Source organism: Ovis canadensis, chromosome 10 (assembly GCF_042477335.2).
Source record: "Ovis canadensis isolate MfBH-ARS-UI-01 breed Bighorn chromosome 10, ARS-UI_OviCan_v2, whole genome shotgun sequence".
In the NCBI taxonomy this organism is placed as follows: Eukaryota; Metazoa; Chordata; class Mammalia; order Artiodactyla; family Bovidae; genus Ovis; species Ovis canadensis.
Window position 1 is genome coordinate 26,841,558 of NC_091254.1, and position 19,188 is coordinate 26,860,745.

Sequence of the window (19,188 nt, forward strand, 5' to 3'; positions counted from 1 at the left end):
TACTTCCCCCTTTTCCCTTTCTATTTGCCATCAAGTGATGGGACCAAATGCCAAGAGTTTTTTTTCCATTGTTGAGTTTTAAGCCAGCTTTTTCACTCTCCACTTTGACCATCTTCTGGGTTTGCCAGGTGGTGATAGTGGTAAAGAACTCTCCTGTCAACACAAGAGGCAAGTGACTCTGGTTCAACCCTGGATGGGAACCTCCCGTGGAGAAGGGCATAGCAGTCCACTCCAGTGTTCTTGCCTGGAGAATCCCATGGACAGAGGAGCCTGGCGGGCTACACTTAGCACCCACGCAAGAGATGCTTTTCTTTAGGTGCTCTTCACTTTCTGCCATTGAAGTGGTATCATCTGCACATTGAGGTTGTTGCTGTTTCTCCTAACAGTCTTAATTCCAGCTTATGGTTCATCCAGCCTGGAATTTGGCATAATGTACTATGCGTATAAGTTAAATAAGCAGGGTGTCAATGTGCTGCCTTGACGTATTCCTTTCACAGTTTTGAACCAATCACTTATTCCTTATCTGGTTCTTTTGCTTCTTGACCTGCATACAGGTTTCCCAGGAGACAAGTAAGGTGGTCTGGTGCTCCCATCTCTGTAAGAACTTTCCACAGTTTGTTGTGATCCACACAGTCAAAGGCTTTAGCGTAGTCAGTGAAGCAGAAGTAGATATTTTTCTGGAATTTCCTTGGTTTTTCCATGATCCAACAAATGTTGGCAGTTTGATCTCATGTTCCTCTGCCTTGTCTAAATCCAGCTTGTACATCTGGAAATTCTCAGTTCATGTGTTGCTGAAGCCTAGCTTGAAGGATTTTGAGCATAACCTTACTAGGATGTGAAATTAGTACAATTATCTGGTGTTTGAACATTCTTTGGCATTGCCCTTCTTTGGAATTGGAATGAAAACTGACCTTTTCCAGTCTTACGGCCACTGCTGCATTTTCCAAATTTGCTGGCATATTGAGTATAGCACTTCTATAGCATCATCTTTCAGATTTGAAACAGTTCAGCTGGAATTCCATCACTTCCACCAGTTTTATTCATAGAAATGCTACCGAAGGCCCACTTGACTTCACACTCTAGGATATCTGACTCTAGGTGAGTGATCACACCATTGTGGTTATCTGGGTCATTTAAGATCTCTTTTGTATAGTTCTTCTGTGTGTTCTTGCCACCTCTTAATATCTTCTGCTGCTATTAAGTCCATACCATTTCTGTCCTTTTTTGTGCCCTTTTGAAATGTTTGCTTAGTATCTTCAATTTTCTCGAAGAGATCTTTAGTCTTTCTGGTTCCGTTATTTTCCTCTGTTTCTTTGCATTGTTCATTTAAGGCCTTCTTATCTCTCTTGCTATGCTCTGGAACTCTGGTTTCAGTTGGGTATGTATTTCCCTTTCTTCTTTGCTTTTTGCTTCTCTTTCTTGCTCAACTATTTGTAAAGCCTCATCAGACAACCACTGTGCCTTCTTGCATTTCTTTTTCTTTGGGATGGTTTTTGTTACTACCCCCTGTATAGAGTGTTAAAAACCTCCTTCTATAGTTCTTCAGGCACTTTCTCTACCAGAGCTAATCCCTTGAATCTATTGATCACCTCTACTGTTTAATCATAAGGGATTTGATTCAGGTCATACCTTAATGGTCTAGTGGTTTTCCTTACTTTCTTCAGTTTAAGCCTGAATTTTTCAATAAGGAGCTGATGATCTGAGCCACAGTCAGCTCCATGTTTTGCTTTTGCTGACTATAGAGCTTCTCCATCTTTGGCTGCAGAGAACATAAGCAGTCTAATTTCGGTATTGACCATTTGGTGATGTCCATGTGTAGAGTTGTCTCTTGGGTTGTTGGAAAAGGGTGCTTGCTGTGACCAGCATGTTCTCTTGACAGAGCTCCGTTAGCCTTTGCCCTGCTTCATTTTGTACTCCCAAGGCCAAACTTGCCTGTTACTCTAATCTGGTTATCTCTTGACTTCCTACTTCTGTATTCCAATCCCCTATGATGAAAAGGACATCTTTTTTTTTGGTGGTAGTTCTAGAAGGTCTTGTAGGTCTTCATAGAACCAGTGAATTTCAGCTTCTTTGACATTAATGGTTGGGGCATACACTTGGATTACTGTGATGTTGAATGGTTTGCCTTGGAAGCGAACCAGAGTCATTCGATCATCTTTGAAGTTGCACCCAGTTACTGCGTTTTGAACTCTTTCATTGACTATGAGGGTTACTCCATTTCTTCTAAGGAATTCTTTCCCATAGTAGTAGATACAGTGGTCATCTGAATTAAATTCGCCAATTGCTGTCTATTTCAGCTCACTGATTCCTAAGATGTTGATGTTCAATCTTGCCGTCTCCTGTTTGACCACATCCAGTTTACCTTGATTCATACACCTACATTTCAGGTTCCTATGCAGTATTGTTCTTTATATATCTGACTTCACTTTCACCACTAGACACATCCAAAACTGAGCACGTTTCCACTTTGGCCCCTGGTCTTCATTCCTTCTGGAGCTATTTGTAATTGCCCGCTCCTGTGCCCCAGTAACATATTGGACACCTTCCGACCTGGGCAAGCTCATCTTCTGGTGTCATAACTTTTTCCTTTTTTACAGTGTTGCTGGGTTCTCTAGGCAAGATTGTTGGAGTAGCTTGCCATTCCCTCCTCCAGTGGACCACGTTTTGTCAGAACTTTCAACTATGACCTGTCTTGGGTGGCCCAGCATGGCATGGCTCATAGCGTCATTGAGTTACATAAGCCACTTTGCCACAACAGGCTGCAATCCATGAAGAGGTTAATTTAGAGCATTAAACTTTAAAATGCTTGGGTAAAGTTTCTTTTTGTTTAATACCATCTCAAGGAAATATAATTCATAAGAATCTAACTCATAAATCCTTGAACTCACTGAAGGATAAAATAATTTTGGTCATAGCTTTAAATTAGATTTTCCATGTGTGAAGCTCCATAAGTGGTATGTAAGACATATTAATTTTTTTCTGAAAATTGATTATTTCTGGATTTCTTGAATTTTTACCTATGTGTAAGTCATACAAAATTTTCCCTTTTCTTTCCACCTCCAAATTTATGTAAACATTGAGCTGTATCTTTTAAAGAATATACTTTAACTCATTTTCTGGTTTAAAAAATTTCATGTTAAATCAATACCTGAAGATGTGTTCTTTATTTATTTATAAGCAAAAATGTCACCATTTCAGTGAGGTCATTAGTTTCATTAACATTGAACATTTAGGTCTTTACTAAGTGTTAATTTCTTGATAATGCATCAAACAAAAATGCATTGCGTATTTTCCCTCCTAAAACTTGAATCAGTAGGTTTAAATTAGGTTGCTTATTCCTTCAAGTGTTATAGACTACTGTGTTTTTTACGAGATTTACAGATAACAGTAGAGCTGTACTCATTTCCTTCTTTAGATTCTTCATTTATATTTACTTTGTTTTATTTACTAGAAGAGGTGATCAGCTATTTTATCTCATTTCTAGTCTTTTGAACAAGTCATTTGTCAACATTTGTCTTTTAAAATAATATGTATGGGAAAATTCAGTTGACTTTTTATTTTTAATCAAAGCTATAAACCTTGGAAATTGAAATACTAGGAGAATTTAGGAGAAAGGAAGGGACAGTTCTTTTATAATAGAAGAGAATGTATTATGCTGAAAGCTGCAGGAAAATGGGATACAGGAAGACTAAGACCTGGTTCCTGTCCTTAAGCAGTTAATAATATAGTTGGTGAACCAGGTGAATGATTAAGAAAAAGCACAGGGCTGTATAGTAATACAGGAAAGCATCATTGCCACAGAAATGGATGGTAAGTTCTTCTGACATTTAAGGAGACGTAATAGGTAGAATTTGAATACCTGGATAAGAGAAAGGTGAGAGAAGATACTGGAAAGTGAGAAGTGTTGTGGAGAAAGAATGAAGAAAATAATTACATTACAAAATCAGGCAGCCTTTTAGGATGCATGTGTTTCTTTTTTTTTTTTCTTTTAAAATGGTATCGTGTTATTTCTGGACTTCATTTCCAGGTAATATGTCTTGTAAGTGTAGTATATTTTGAAATTAAAATTGTTACCATCTTTTATCTTTTCCCAGAGTCAACATCCTGGAATGCTTTGTGTCATGAGAGTGTCACCTACATTACCAAGACTTAAAATTGATTTTATCTTTAGTCTCCTAAGTAAATACGCTACTGGCATAAGGTACACCCTGGACACATATTTGCATCACAAGCACCAACTTGAGGCCACCAATGAAGATGATGATGATACTAACCAGTCTGTATCTTCCATCGAAGATGACTTTGTCACTGCTTTTGAGCACTTAGAGGAGGAAGAGACTTCAAAGCCATATAATGATGGTTTGTTCTTCACTAGATTTTTTTCCTTGAAATAGAGAATTAACGTTTAAAGTTCAGTTTTAAAAGTTTTAAGACAGACTTGTTCAGTTGAAATTTATTTTGAAATTTGATCAAATTTAAGTATTGATACCTTTTTTTTTTTCTGATTGAAGAATTAACTTTCTCATGTCTTTTAAGATCATTGTTACCCACATCTATTGCTAGCTGGCAGGGTCACCTAAATATTAGTGTTTCTAACATGTGGCAGCATGCTAGATATTCCTTAGACCAGGTATTTCTAGATGTGGGGTAGAATGAGAATACTTTAGTAATGGGTAAACTCCAATACTTTGGCCACCTGATGCAAAGAGTTGCCTCATTAGAAAAGACCCTGATGCTGGGAAAGGTTGAGGGCAGGAGGAGAAGGGGACGACTGGCATCACTGACCCAATGGACATGGGTTTGGGAGGACTCTGGGAGTTGGTGATGAACAGGGAGGCCTGGCATGCTACGGTTCATGGGGTCACAGAGAGTTGGACACGACTGAGCGACTGCCTTGAACTGAATAATTGTTCTTAAGTACAACATGAGATAAATCTGTTAATTCAGTGGTCCCCATCCTTTTTGGCACCAGGGGCTGGTTTCATGAAAAATAATTTTCCCATGGAACTAGGGCAGGAAGGGGATGGTTTCGGGATGATTCAAGTGCATTATATTTATTGTACACGTTATTTCTAGTATTATTACATCAGCTCCACCTCAGGTCATCAGGCATCACATCCTGGAGGTTGGGGATCCCTGTGTTAAAACGAAATAGTATAGACGATACTTATAATACAAATGAGTATTTCATGCTTCAAGTCTACTTATTCCCATTTATTTAAATCAATTAAAAAATTTTTTTCAAGAATAATCATTTTCTTTTCCTCTAGGATTAAACATAATTGCACCAAGGAGCCAGTGTGATGCTGCTTCACAGACTATTTCTGGTCACCATTTGGATACCCATGATTTCAGGGTTCTGGTTGGCTCTGAGCAGCAGAAGTCGTTGGCTAAACCTTCAGCTTCTTTAATAAACATTCTGGGACATAAAAAACTGCCTCCAGTGAGAACTTCAGTCACGACATCAGTCTCTGAACCATGGGTCCAGAGGAGTTTCTATAGGTCCTTTGCTGCTTCAGAGAAAGGTAGTGATGCCCAGAAACCGTTGTTCTCCTCTTCTCCTGCCTACTCGTCTGAATCAGAGTGCTCAAGTCCAAGTCCTGTTATTTTCTTGGATGAAGAAAGTTATCAAAAAAGTTTGAAAGCAAAACTTGAGTTACCTAAAATTCCTGTGACGAAAGATGATATTGAGGATTCAGACTCAGAAGTGAGTGAATTTTTTGATAGTTTTGATCAGTTTGATGAACTAGGACAAACTTTAGAGGCTGCTTGTCCGTTTCTGAAAGATCTTGCTATAGGGAAATCATCGCAAAAGAAAGGGCACAAACATGAAAAATTGTGCTCTGTAACCACTACTATGAATCCTCAAAAATTCAAGTTTGATCGGCCAGCTCTCCCAGCTAACATTAGGAAGCCAACACCTCGTAAACCAGAATCCCCTTATAGTAACCTGTGTGACACCCCAGATTCTCCCCGCCCCGTGAAGGCCTCAGGGGAAGACAGTGGTTTGTTTAGTCCTATTCGATCCTCTGCTTTCAGTCCTCTTGGAGGCTGTACTCCAGCTGAATGCTTTTGCCAAACAGATACTGGTGGAGATAGGAGTCATGAAAATCCTGATTCTCTTTATTACACCTATGAAGATTATGCAAATAGCATTTCCTGTGAAGTTCTGGGCTCAGTTCTTCATAGCCATCATACAAATGCAACATCCAACACTAATAGTATTAAAAAGGGAGAAAATAAAATGGTAGCTCTTCAGCATGGAAGCCTTGATCAAAAAAGTAAATCTAAAAATAAACCCTTAATGATTGATAGCATTCAGAAGTTTGCAGCAGATCTCGTGGAAAAAAGTTTTGGCAGTGCATTTAAAGACTTACAGAAGGGGGTCTCTTCATGTACCAATGCCTTATGCCAGTTAGCCATCAAGTTGACGTCATCCGTTTTTCAAATGGCATTTAACGAACTGAGAAGGCAGCGTGCTTTTTCATTGAAAGAACAAGCCATTGGTGGCCTGGCTAGTTTTTTGGTGAGTGAGGCATTCTCAAATGCTTTAAAAGATCTACAGTATGTAAAGAAACAGATCTTCACTAACACCGTCACTAGATTTGCTGCGGATCTCGCCGAAGAGCTTATTTTTGAAGGCATCATGGAAGTGTGTCAGTTCTCGTATCCTCCAACACCTGCGTCTCTGCAGGGTCGGTCATTTCACTATGAAGACAGAGTGGTGAAGTCCTATGCAAGAGATCTGTCTGAATCTGTAATACAGGAAGCGTTCATTGAGCTGTCTCAGGTTGATGTTACCTTCACCACAAAGGCAGCAGTTAGCGTTTCCCCAGAAAACATCAAGTTCGTGAGCACAGAAGATGTAGTGTCAGCGACACAGACTTCTGTGTGTTCCCCTACTTCTAACAGTCAAACAGTTGTGGTAACAAAACCAGTGCAGGAGTATAAAAAGGAATACACGGTGCAGCAGGCCTTGTTCTGTACTTCAGGAATTGTTACTTCAATCCCAGTGCCCTTGGCAGGAAGTGCCCTTCTCCCATACCGTATTTCTTCTAATAGGTATCAGACAAAGTCTTATCCATCATGTGATGATAGTCATTTGAATGGTGGTCCTACCCTAGCAGGTGTTGCCACAAAAAGCAAAGAAGAGGAGCTAGCTTGTCTCAGGAATATTTGTTTACCTTCAGACCACAACTCCGGTAGCCAGAATGAGGTGAAACCAACTAGTGATGTTGTTGAAACAAAAAGCTCTTCAACGTTAACAAATGATCCTGTCATTATTAGCGATTTTTCTGCTGCAATGGTGCATACGATAGTAAATGAAACTATAGATTCAGTGACATCTTCCAAAGTTGCAAAAACAGAAGAACACACAGATTGTTTAACTCAAACAGGAAAGGGAAAAACCCCTTCTTCGATCCCCTACTGGGATCAAGCAACACTGCCACAGAGTGAGGCTAGCAAGAAGGACATGTTCGCCGATCAGTTATCTAAATCTATTATCAAACATTCCATAGATGAAAGCAAGTTAGTGATCCTAAATGTAGATAAAAATGTCCTCCACAAGAAAGACTTGCCTGTTCCTGGAGACGAGTCACAGACCTTGGAAGAGTTCCCCAAGTTTCTTGAAGCTGAAGATCATTTAACTCACTGTTCACTTTCAGAAGGAAAGGATTGTGTTCCAGAAGGTAAAGGTTCTGTGGCTTCTGGATTTTCTTTGGAGACACTACCACCTTGTCTACCAGCAGCAGACCAGAAAGCCGACCTGAAGGAAATTGCTAAGGACAAATCTGTGAAAAAGCAGAATTTGCATAATTCAGCCCTTGAGCCCTTGGCTTTTGGGCAGGAAAACTCTTTTCCCCATTCACATGCTTTCTCATCCACAGTGCTCACCTGTGCAGATGGTTTGCACGTGGAAGAGAAACAGAAAATGAGAGATGGGAACGTAATACCTGACACCCCTCCATCAACTCCTCTGGTTCCATCCCAGGCTCCTTCTGAGTGGGATATCAAGAAGTTAACCAAAAAGCTTAAGGGGGAGTTAGCAAAAGAGTTTGCACCGGCCACACCACCGTCCACACCTCACAACTCGTCTGTAAGCAGTTTGTCTGAAAATGAACAAAATGCAATAGAAAAAGAAGAGTTCATGTTGAAGCTCATGCGGTCTCTCTCAGAAGAAGTTGAAAGTAGTGAAGGCGAAGAGCAGCCAGAGGTGGACGTGAAGTTGGAGCCAGCAGGGAAGAAAGTTCAGTTTGCAGACACGTTAGCGACACACATCGTTTCTCTTGCAACCGAAATGGCGGCTTCCCATTTGGATAATAAAGTGATTCAAGAAGCCAGGGTGAAAAGCCCTTGCTTAAATGTGCAGAGTCAAAGAAGCCTGTCACCTGCTTTTTTAAATTGCTCAGATGAAAGCTTACAAGCATTATGTAGTTTTGCAGGGGATATGGCAGCAGAAGTCATTACGGAAGCTGAAAAAATAGCAAAAGTTAGGAGCTGTATGTTTTTCAGGAGGAAGAGGAACAGTTGTGTTGATGGTGACCAAGATTATAGATCAGAAGAGAAGTCGGATGTAGAGGCTGTAGCACACCCGGGAGGAGTAGATCCGTTTGTTCTTCCTTTACCACCAAGTTCTTGTCTGTCAGGTCTAACGTACAAGTATCCCAGCTGTGAAAGTGTGACAGATGAGTATGCAGGTCACATTATCCAAATACTAAAACAGGAAGGTGGTAATAGTGACTTAATAATGGACCAGTACGCCAACAGACTTGCCTATCGGTCTGTTAAGTCAGGATTGCAAGAAGCAGCTAAAACAGCCAAAGTGAAGTGCAGCTCCAAAATATTCCCTGTGCAGAGCTCACAGATGAAAACCAACGATGAACTGTTACTGTTTTTAAATAAAGAACACCAGCAAGAAGCAGATAAAAAAAGACAAAGCAGAAGTGGTGGAAGTTACCTTCATAAAAACCAGACTTGTGAGTGGACACGGGACATGTGCAGACATGAGTGCTCAGAACTACATAGTTTTTCAACCTGTCTTGCTCACAGCATCACAAGAGATGTTACAAAAGAGCTGATGGCATCAACAGGTGGCTTGCCAAAATCGTTAACAGATTCTTGCCTTTATGAAAAAAACGCATGTGACGAAGATACTGAGACTCATGTCGGGCCAGAGTTTCCCAAGTCTCTTCAGCCTTCTTCACAGAATCACAGATTTTCTCAGAGTACAGGCAGCTTGAGTGGGTGTGGCTATGGAGAGACTGTCGTTCAAGCTATAGAGCAGTATGCTAACAAAGTCGTGGGCGACACTTTAGAGGTGGGTTTAGGATCTGCCGTCTTCCACGTGTCTGAAGCCACAAAAGCAGTTGATAGGATCACTTACGCAGAAAAGCTGTCGCATCTGGTGGGTCAGGCTTGCCGATACTGTGACCGTAAAGAGCTCCATGACTGCACTGGAAATTCGTCTCCTTGCTTTCCCAGACCGGATTCACTTGCTGGTAGTAAGCCAGTTTCTCATTCACAGCTTAGCAGCTTCTATCAGAAATCTAGGATTTTTCATCTTGATGTCCCTCAAATTCACATTAATCTCGATAAGAAGACAGTGCTTGCTGAGAAGATAGTTGCTGAAGCGATTGAAAAGGCAGAGAGAGAGCTGAGTAGTACCAGCCAGGCAGCCGACAGTGGGATCGGACAGGAAGGCGCCAGCTTTGCCGAAAGCCTCAGCACAGAGATACTGGCGTCAGCAGTGGTCAGTGCTGGACAGGCCGTCAGCAGGTAAGCTTCTGATTTCTTTTGGGTTTTGCAGTAAAGAGTTAACTTGATTATTTATGTCTTAGAAAGATGTTCAGAAAGATGTGATTCTTTTTAATCCTAAATGAACAAAAAGAAATACTCCCTATTACATTTGCCTGTCGTTGCTATCCTACCTGTTACTTTTCGTAGACACTGTCTCATTATCCCCCAGCAGCCCTTTGGGGGAAGGAAGGTATGAGCCATTTCCTCAATTGGAAGGTGAGGCTTAGAGTAGATACTCACCTTGCCCAAGTTTACACAGCTGTAGCGTAGGTAAGGTTGAATCAAGGAAACAGCTGGAGAAGTTCATACAGCAAATACTGAGTATCACCATATTAATGTACCACTCTGAGATGATGTTTTTATTTCTGTTCACAAAGGTAAGTTTTCTTACAAAGAGCATAATTGAACGTGCCAGGCATCTCTGTCCATGGGATGTCCCAGGCAAGAATACTGAAGTGGGTTGCCATTTCCTTCTCCAGAGGGTCTTACCCACCTAGGGTTCTGTGTTGCAGGTGGATTCTTGACCAGTTGAGCCACCAAGGAAGCCCCGTGAAGAAAGCAAGCATTCTCTAACTAGTTCCCTCCTGCCACCACTCCTCTGGATAAGCCGCCGTCTAAGGGACAGCTCTCTGTGATAGTCCTACAGTGTTCTGTGTTTTAGAGGCTGTGCCTTGTGCTCAGTGGTCCTAACAGCTTAGTTCAGATGTTCACTTTTAGCCTTCTCTCTCCCTGGGAAAACATCAGGACTGACTGGTGTTATTAGTTTGTAGGATTATTTTTGTTAGTCTCATGGAAAGAGAAAATTTCTTGAGTTGAGGAGGAATTTCATTGAGCCACATGGTAACCCAGGATATTTTAGTATCTTTTGTCAGTGCTGTGACATGCACTGCCTCTTTTCTTGGCCATCTTAAGATAGGGATATGCAGGGAGCTAGTGCTGGGGGTGGTGTGCAGTTTTGAAGAGGTAGCAGGAAGCAACTCTGACAAAGTGACATTGGAGCAGTGAGCCAAAGGTGAAGAGACAATAGCTAAGTGGAAATCAGGGAAATGGAGTTCCCAGCCAAGGTTAGTGGGACTGCGTATTGGGGAAACAGCAGAGAGGCTTGTGTGGCTAAGGTGGGTGAGCCAGGGAGAGCAGGAGCCCGGTGGAGGTCATGAGAGGTCATCATACCAGAGGCATGTTAAAAGGGTTTGGACTCTTATTCTGATTTGATGAGAAGCCACTGGAAGGTTTTGATCAGAAGACTAACACTTCCCCTCTTCATGTTTGAAAATATGGGGCAAGATTGGGGTATAGGGTTAAGAGGCACAAACTACTATGTGTAAAATAAGCAACAAGGGTAAGTTTTATAGCATTGGGAAATAAAAATAAGCCATTATTTTTTAATAACTTTAAATGGAATATAATCCTTAAACATACTTACTGTGTTGTACACCTGAAACTAATAAAATAATGTAAATCAGTTCAGTTCAGTTGCTCAGTCGTGTCCAACTCATGAATCGCAGCACGCCAGGCCTCCCTGTCCATCACCAGCTCCTGGAGTTCACTCAAACTCACGTCCATCGAATTGGTGATGCCATCCAGCCATCTCATCCTCTGTCGTCCCCTTCTCCTCCTGCCCCCAACCCCTCCCAGCATCAGAGTCTTTTCCAGTGAGTCAACTCTTCACGTGAGGTGGCCAAAGTACTGGAGTTTCAACTTTAGCATCATTCCTTCCAAAGATCACCCAGGACTGGTCTCCTTGAGGATGGACTGGTTGGATCTTCTTGCAGTCCAAGGGACTCTCAAGAGTCTTCTCCAACACCACAGTTCAAAAGCATCAATTCTTCGGCACTCAGCTTTCTTCACAGTCCAACTCTCACAGCCATTACATGACTACTGGAAAAACCATAGCCTTGACTAGACGGACCTTTGTTGGCAAAGTAATATCTCTGCTTTTGAATATGCTGTCTAGGTTGGTCATAACTTTCCTTCCAAGGAGTAAGCGTCTTTTAATTTCATGGCTGCAATCACCATCTGCAGTGATTTTGGAGCCCCCAAAAATAAAGTCTGACACTGTTTCCACTGTTTCCCCATCTATTTGCCATGAAGTGATGGGACCAGATGCCATGATCTTTGTTTTCTGAATGTTGAGCTTTAAGCCAACTTTTTCACTCTCCTCTTTCACTTTCATCAAGAGGCTTTTTAGTTCTTCACTTTCTGCCATAAGGGTGGTGTCATCTGCATATCTGTAAATCAACTGTACTTCAACAAAAAGTTAAAACATCACTTTAAACTGTGAGTCAAGAATAAAATGTAGAAGGGGCATACACAGTAATTGAACAGAAAATGGAATTTCTTGTGAAGATAGAATAAAACTATAAGTGTTTTTTCATTGAGGAAAAAAAATGAGAGGGATTATGATCCGTGCTCAGAATCTTGAAGAGATTTGGCTAGTCTGACTGTAGCCTCGATTGATAGTCCATAATTCCTTGAACTACTTTTTTTTTTGTTCTTAAAGCCAGAAAAGGGGTAATTTTTGGTACAAATAAAAATACTGTTTACAAAGCAGATGTGGCAGACTTAGGAACTTGTGCTCCGTCATAGTGTCCCAGCTGAAAATATGAACTGCTTTGAAGAGAATCTAAATAAGTGCTGTGCTTGGGATGGCCCCGTAATAGATGAACAGAGTAGGTTAGGGATATCAGTGGGTATCTCAGTTAATTTTGAAATTAATAAGCTCTCCTGCCAAGTCTCTTTATTAGCAGACCCAAACAAAGGGTTAGATCGACCACTGGTCTAACTCTGAAGGTCCCATTTCTTGTTTTTGTCATCGTTATCATCAAATGGATAGTCCTATTAATAATACAATTCAGAACCTGATGCTTTTGGACTTATTTTCTTTCTTTTTTCTAGTCCAAAAGAAACAGAAGACTTTCAGTTGGCTGAGTCTCTTGGTAGCCAGCAGATGCATCTCAGTATTGGTGAGGACAGTACTGGAAGCTGGTCCAACTTAAGTTTTGAAGATGAACACCAGGATGAAAGCAGTAGTTTTCACCATCTAAGTGAAAGGTAACTGTGATTTTGAATGTAATTGCATAGTTTAGGTACTCGGACTCCTCAGAAATAAGTTCCAAATTTATACTGAATTTGATTTTAAAATTCTGAATTTGAAAACCTAACCATTATTATCAAAGTGTATTTTGTTCCAACATTATTTCTAATGGTTTGACATTTATTAAATATAGTAATTAGCTGGACTAATTTCTTTGTGCCAATAATTGAAAAATATGTCATACATTTGATTTTACATGCTTCATGCTGTTCTTGACTTTCTCATGAACTTTGAGAAAAAAATTTTCTTTCTCACTTTAAAGGACAGGAAAAAGAATAATTATCTGTAAAAGGCATCAAAATGGTCCTGTAATTTTTTTGATATTATAGTAGTATTTTTCTAGGGGAAGGATTCCTTATTTGTCCATTCAGGATCACTGTAACTTGAGCAGTTATACTTGAATGACTGAAAATACGTAAACTCATTACAAAAATACAGTATGATAAAACAGAAGGCACTTCGTGTATCATTCTCTCAGTTAACCTTGTTCCTAAAACCAGTTTTAGAATATTTTATTAATTATAATAGAATTATTTCTTTTATTCCTAATGCTGTACAGGCCTTCCTGAGTAACCTATAAAATGTTACAAAATCTTTATTCACATTAAGTGATACTTGGAAATAGTAAACACTGACCATAGCTGAGCCTAGGGAGAGGAAGGGGTTTTGGGCACTTGTAGAAAGGACCCTGTGAAGCTTCTGCAGAACAGGCCCTTGGAATGGACTTACCAGGAGAAGGAGGGAAGAGGGGATGACGAAGCAGAAGGAAAGGAAATGGCTTTTCAACTGTTAGAACACATCATCTCAAAGTACTTGGTTTGATCCTTGGATTAACCAGTGAGTGTTAATATTTTTATATTTTTATTGTCATAGTTTTTAAAATGTGACACAAGCCACCAATATTTTACAAAATTTAAATCCAGAAAAGGCAGTCTTTAAAACTAGTAGTAGGAAGTGGGGTAATATCACAGATTATCATTTGCCCCTCTCCATACCTTTAGAATGTTTACACTTAAATTCTTCTCTCACTTTGAGAAACAGGCTTCTAGAATTTCAGTGGAGTTAACATTGTTGCTTATGAAATCCTGGTGTTAAAATGGGAGAACTTAGAGGCTAGTGGCCATAAAAGGGCTGTAGCTGGTTGAATGACTCAATATGGAATGCTGTCCAGTATGATGAAAAGAAGGGAAGTGCCTACCAGGGTCAGCCGTTGGTTCTTCCTCTTTAGCATTATTTTATCAGTGGTGTAGAACACTCATTATTTGTGAGTGACTCAAAACAGAGATGAAAAGGTAATCCTGTTAACAGAACCAGAGTTCAGAAAGACCAAATCAGGCTGAGGCTAAACCAGTTGTGTTTAACATGAGTAAATATCTTTAGGTTCAGAAAATTAATTACTTGAATGGGAAAAACCTGACCTGATAGCATTTTGTCCAGGGGAAAAAAAAACACACACACAAAAACCTGTGGTTTAATTGACCATAGAATTAATAAGAACTAACAGTACTGTGTGAATTTAAGTTTCCGGCACAAAGAAAAACTTAGTGGGGCTCATCCAGGGTTGGTGGTGTGCTTGCCTCCTAGAGATTAAGATTCGCTGGGTCATTGGCAGTCCCAAGATTCTGCATGCTTGATAAGTGCCTCAGATGATTTTAAAGCAGGTGTATCAGAGACCACACTTAAGATACATGACTTTAGTGTAGAAATGGGTAAAACTTTTAATTTTGTAATTTTTTTCTGTGCTTAGTTAACCATTCTATTAATAGAAGTAAATTATGGTGTTAGAGATCATTTATTTTCTCTCTCTTTGGCTCACAGCTGTCTAACCATTCTGTATTTCCATATTTTCTCGTTTTTGGTTTGTCTGTCACCAGACTATGTAGGCAAAACTGGCTGGTTTCATGGTTTTACACTAGGGCTATATTTGTTTGAATGTAATGTTGAAAAGACATTGATCAATTTAATTTTTATGTAATGCATTACGGTTTGTGACAGTTGAATAGTGCTAATATGTACCTGTTAATTATTGAAATAGCCTGGAAACTCTTTAGAACCTTTAAATAATCAGCCCCTTTTCGGTAACCATATCAACATTTACTGATGCATAAAAGATGATTTTATGTTAATTCATTTTTAGAACCCAAATTTTATATTGTGTAAATATTTTTATAATTGTCTAGCCTACTGTGGGAAAATACAGCTGCTTATCACTGCAAACTAATGTGCTTACTAATTATTTTAATGATAGAATTTTTAAAAATTGCATGTTTAGATTTTAATCTGAAAAACTGAATTTAGTTTTGTTTCCGAACACAGTTGCTTTTGTGTCGTGTCGCTTTGCTGCACTTGTAGAACGTAGTTGCTTTCTTCTTTTGATTAGGCAGTGTAAGAAGGTATCGGTGAGGTGTTAGTGACTGGCTGATCTGTCAAGTGTAATGCTTGATTAGACCTTGGCTATGCAATATTCTGAAGAAAATGTATATTATTTGCCACCTGCTGAATTATACATAATGTATGAAATAAAGATAATTGACATAATAATGAGTATCTTAAAATCAGAAGATGTGTTTTCTCCCCGTAGTTAGACAAGGTCTTTTGGGACTATGTTTCAGTGTTTTCCTTCTCATCCTTTCCCCATCCTCCTTCCCTGCCCTGGCCGTCAACTTTGTGCAGTCTCTAAACACTCAGGGAAAAAGACTCGGGAGAATGTTAACCTGTGTAAACTTTATCCAAACTGGATACCATTGGCTTTTTACAAATTATGTCCTAAGTTTTGCCATAGACATTAATTTCATTGTGAAACTTTTTGTTCTTCCATTCATTTACTGTCCTAAAAGTCACTGTCTGAATCTGTAAAATAAATATAAATTTAGGATAATTTTCATGAACTGCTGAGGACAAGTAAGAAAACTCCCTAATCTCTGAAGCTGTTGAACACCTCATATAGTAGCAACGATGGTCTTCAAATAGCTCCACGGATGCTGTGCCCACTGAGGCAGCTTCAGAACATCCTCCGTTATCAGTGATGGACGCCGTTCCAAAGAAAACCAGGGTTGTTTTTACCATTCATTTTCTAGTTCAGCTCTGTTCTTTTCTTCCTCTGGCAGTAATGGTAACAGCAGTAGCTGGAGCAGTCTTGGTTTAGAAGGAGATTTGTGTGAGGACAATTTATCCTTTCCAACATCAGACAGGTTGGTCCAGTCCAGAAATCTAAACACTGATGAGTCTTTCACCACTAATGCATGATATCATAGTCTTAAAAGAATGTGGGTTAAAGTGCCAACATGTATCAACCTGCTTTTCTCCTGTATTTGACATGATTCTGCTTGATAAATTTACATCTAATGAAAAAATTCAACTCTGCTAAGATACGACTGACACCTAATTGCAAAATGTGTTACTTTTATGCATGTGTTGCACTGCTTGCTATTTTTCATTCTACCAATTACTGTTTCATTAAAAAGAGCTTGCTTCCTACAGGATTTCTGTTGCTTTGTTTTTTTTGTTTGTTTGTTTCTGTATATAGTTTTATTCCATTTATAAGAAAAGTATAGGAAAAAATGTGTTTTTAACTGTTAAAAATATACAAATGGCATCAACTGAAGTACTAATAAATAATTATTCATGGCATTCTGTGATATTCAAATGCTGTGTTATCTAAAACCAAATTAGCATATTTTGGCTTTAAATTATTTTAAATTTTATTATGTAATTACTTGACACTGTATATCATGGTCAGGTGGAAATTCTGTTACTGATAACTTCCTTTTAGGCATCATTGGCACTTAAGGTTTTAACATGAAATGGTGTGAGAAGCAAAGCTTCCTTTTTTTTTTTGTCATTTCTCCCCCTTTTAAATGTCATATGTCATATTGTAACATTCATTTTTTTGGTCACATTTTAAAAATTGGCTTTAATACCATTATTAATTAAAGCTTTTTTTTTTTAACTGCTTTTGCTTCATTTGGTAAGTGATGGGCCAGATGATGAAGAAGAGGAGCATCAGACTGATGAAGAAGGTAACTGGCTGTTTGTTTTTTAAAGTGTTTGCCTGTTTTTTGTATAAGGTATAAAGTTCTTTAGGAAAGTCTTTAATGTTTGTGCATTTTCATCAAATAGACACTGTATTATTGCTGAGTTATCAGGGTTTTACATTACAAAACATTCTTTTTTGTTTAAATTCATTAATTTATTTGCCATTTTACTAGACTTGGAACATTCAAACAATACAGACATACCAAAAAAAAGACATTTATAAGAATCTATATGGAGCCCTATCAGATGGGAAATACTAACTGAAGGCTGTTAATAATAACAAAAAAATCATTTTATAATTCCATAATGGTGTTTTTTCCCCTTCCCTTTTGGTTATTAATGTCTTTTGAGATCCCTTCAACACATTATTACTCATTTAAACTATTCAGTGTAACTTGAAATTATTTATTAGGACAAACGTTGATTTATTTTTAAATTGTTTTCTATTAAAATTACAGAAGTTTGCAATTAGAGTAGACCCAGGAGAAGTTCTTGTCTACATTTCTTATTACACAGATAATAAAGAAACTGAAGAAATATTCCAAATCAGAGTATTCTTGAACTAATCTATCCAGTGTCAGATCTTTTGCTGAGCAGCTTGTGCTATTTGATTGTTAAACTAAAAGGAAGGGTACTCATCAGTATAAAGACCAAACTACTTTAAAAGAAGTATTCAGTTATTTGAGGGAGAAATTTATAATAGTCTCTTCATATAATTATTTTGTTTAAAATATAAAATTCTTAATGTTATGAGATATAATTATTATAATTATCACGTCAGTTTGTTTTCCTTTCAAACTAGTTATTTCTAGAATTAGTGCTTGATGTCAGTCTTATAAAAATCAATAAATAGAAGATATTTTTAAACCAGTTCTCCATTTCATTAATTCCAGTCTTACACTCACACATATATTTGAAGAAAATACTCATTCCTTCCTTTAATGATCATGGTTGCAAATGTGTAAATACTAGAGTTCTGGAATGTGATTTGTAATTCTTAATTAAATATATTAGAATGTCTTAAGCGAATCTCAAAAACTTCTCACGTTGAAATTGAGTTTTCATTATATTTAGATGGGTGTTGAGTTTTTTTCCGAAAATCTTAATTTTCCTTTATTTCTGAAAATACCAATAATGTCTTCTATAGAGTGGCATGTAAGAATATTCATGTTTAGACATTAGTTTTTGAACCAGTGATTCTTTAATCATCTCTTCAGAAATAGGCAAACAGAAAATTGTAGGAACAAATTTCTTAAAATGTACTTTCCACCTGGGTTTCCAGTAAGTTTTATTACCAATTGTATTTTTTTAATTTAGAAAGGTCATGTATCAATTTTGAGTCCAAATCCTCAAACCTAAGATTATTATTATTTCAGTTCTAAAACCACTCCTTAGTAGCCATTTTTCATACAGGGTTTCTGGAAGTAAGTTTTTTTTTTTTCTGATGAGTTATACTTCTGATAAAAAGTAGGTGTGAAAAGGGAAAGTAACAGTGAAAGTCACTCAGTCGAGTCCAACTGTTTGAGACCGCATGGATTATACAGTCCATGGAATTCTCCAGGCTCGAATACTGAAGTGGGTAGCCTTTCTTCTCCAGGGGGATTGGGCAATATTTTTAGTTTTTGTTAGAGTATTTGTTTGTTTATACTTAGTTGCTCAGTCATGCCCAGCTCTTTGCGACCCCATGAACTGTTGCACACTAGGCTCCTCTGTCCATGGGGTTCTCCAGGCAACAATAGTGGAGTGGGTTCCATGCCCTCCTCTGGGGATCTTCTCAACCCAGGGATCGAACCCGAGTTTCCCACATTGCAGGCAGATCCTTTACCATCTGAGTGAGCCAGGGAAGAATATTTGCTTTATTTTTTGCTGAGTGAAAACAGTTCAGAATTATAGAAATCCTAAGGCAGCAAGCTTGCTTTATTTATTGTTTTTGTTTGTAGTTGCAGGATGTCAGTTCTCTCTCTTTTCACTAGAGTTGAATGACCTCTCTTAGAGATCACTCTTAGGCAGCCAGACACCCTGAACTGGAAAATCAAGTGGTACAGAGAACCTTTCAACTCCATGACCTCTGCAGAGTTTATAGAATGGTCCAAAGACTGTGATACTATTGTGTGCCAGACCCATTTTTGATTGAGAATCAGAGTGCGGAAAGGAAGGAAATGATAATACATTTATTTTAAGAGAATAGCAGGAACCAATTTTTTTAAATGAAAAATCTTACAGGTCAGTAGGAGCCCTAAAAATTAGTAGTGGTCTAAAAT

General features: G+C 38.6%; 1 protein-coding gene across 7 annotated transcripts in view; it reads left to right on the forward strand.

The window, feature by feature from the left end:
• Positions 1–19,188, forward strand: part of AKAP11 (A-kinase anchoring protein 11) — a 48,904-nt gene that overhangs the window by 22,033 nt on the left and 7,683 nt on the right. For 4 of the 7 annotated variants that reach the window (XM_069602198.1, XM_069602196.1, XM_069602201.1 and 1 more), the window contains 5 exons: positions 4,095–4,359; positions 5,271–9,777; positions 12,694–12,849; positions 16,000–16,083; positions 16,865–16,911. In XM_069602198.1, coding sequence (XP_069458299.1) covers positions 4,095–4,359; positions 5,271–9,777; positions 12,694–12,849; positions 16,000–16,083; positions 16,865–16,911 — 5,059 coding nt within the window. The remainder of the gene's footprint in view (positions 1–4,094; positions 4,360–5,270; positions 9,778–12,693; positions 12,850–15,999; positions 16,084–16,864; positions 16,912–19,188) is intronic. The other 3 variants (XM_069602199.1, XM_069602202.1, XM_069602203.1) reach the window with 1 other exon arrangement.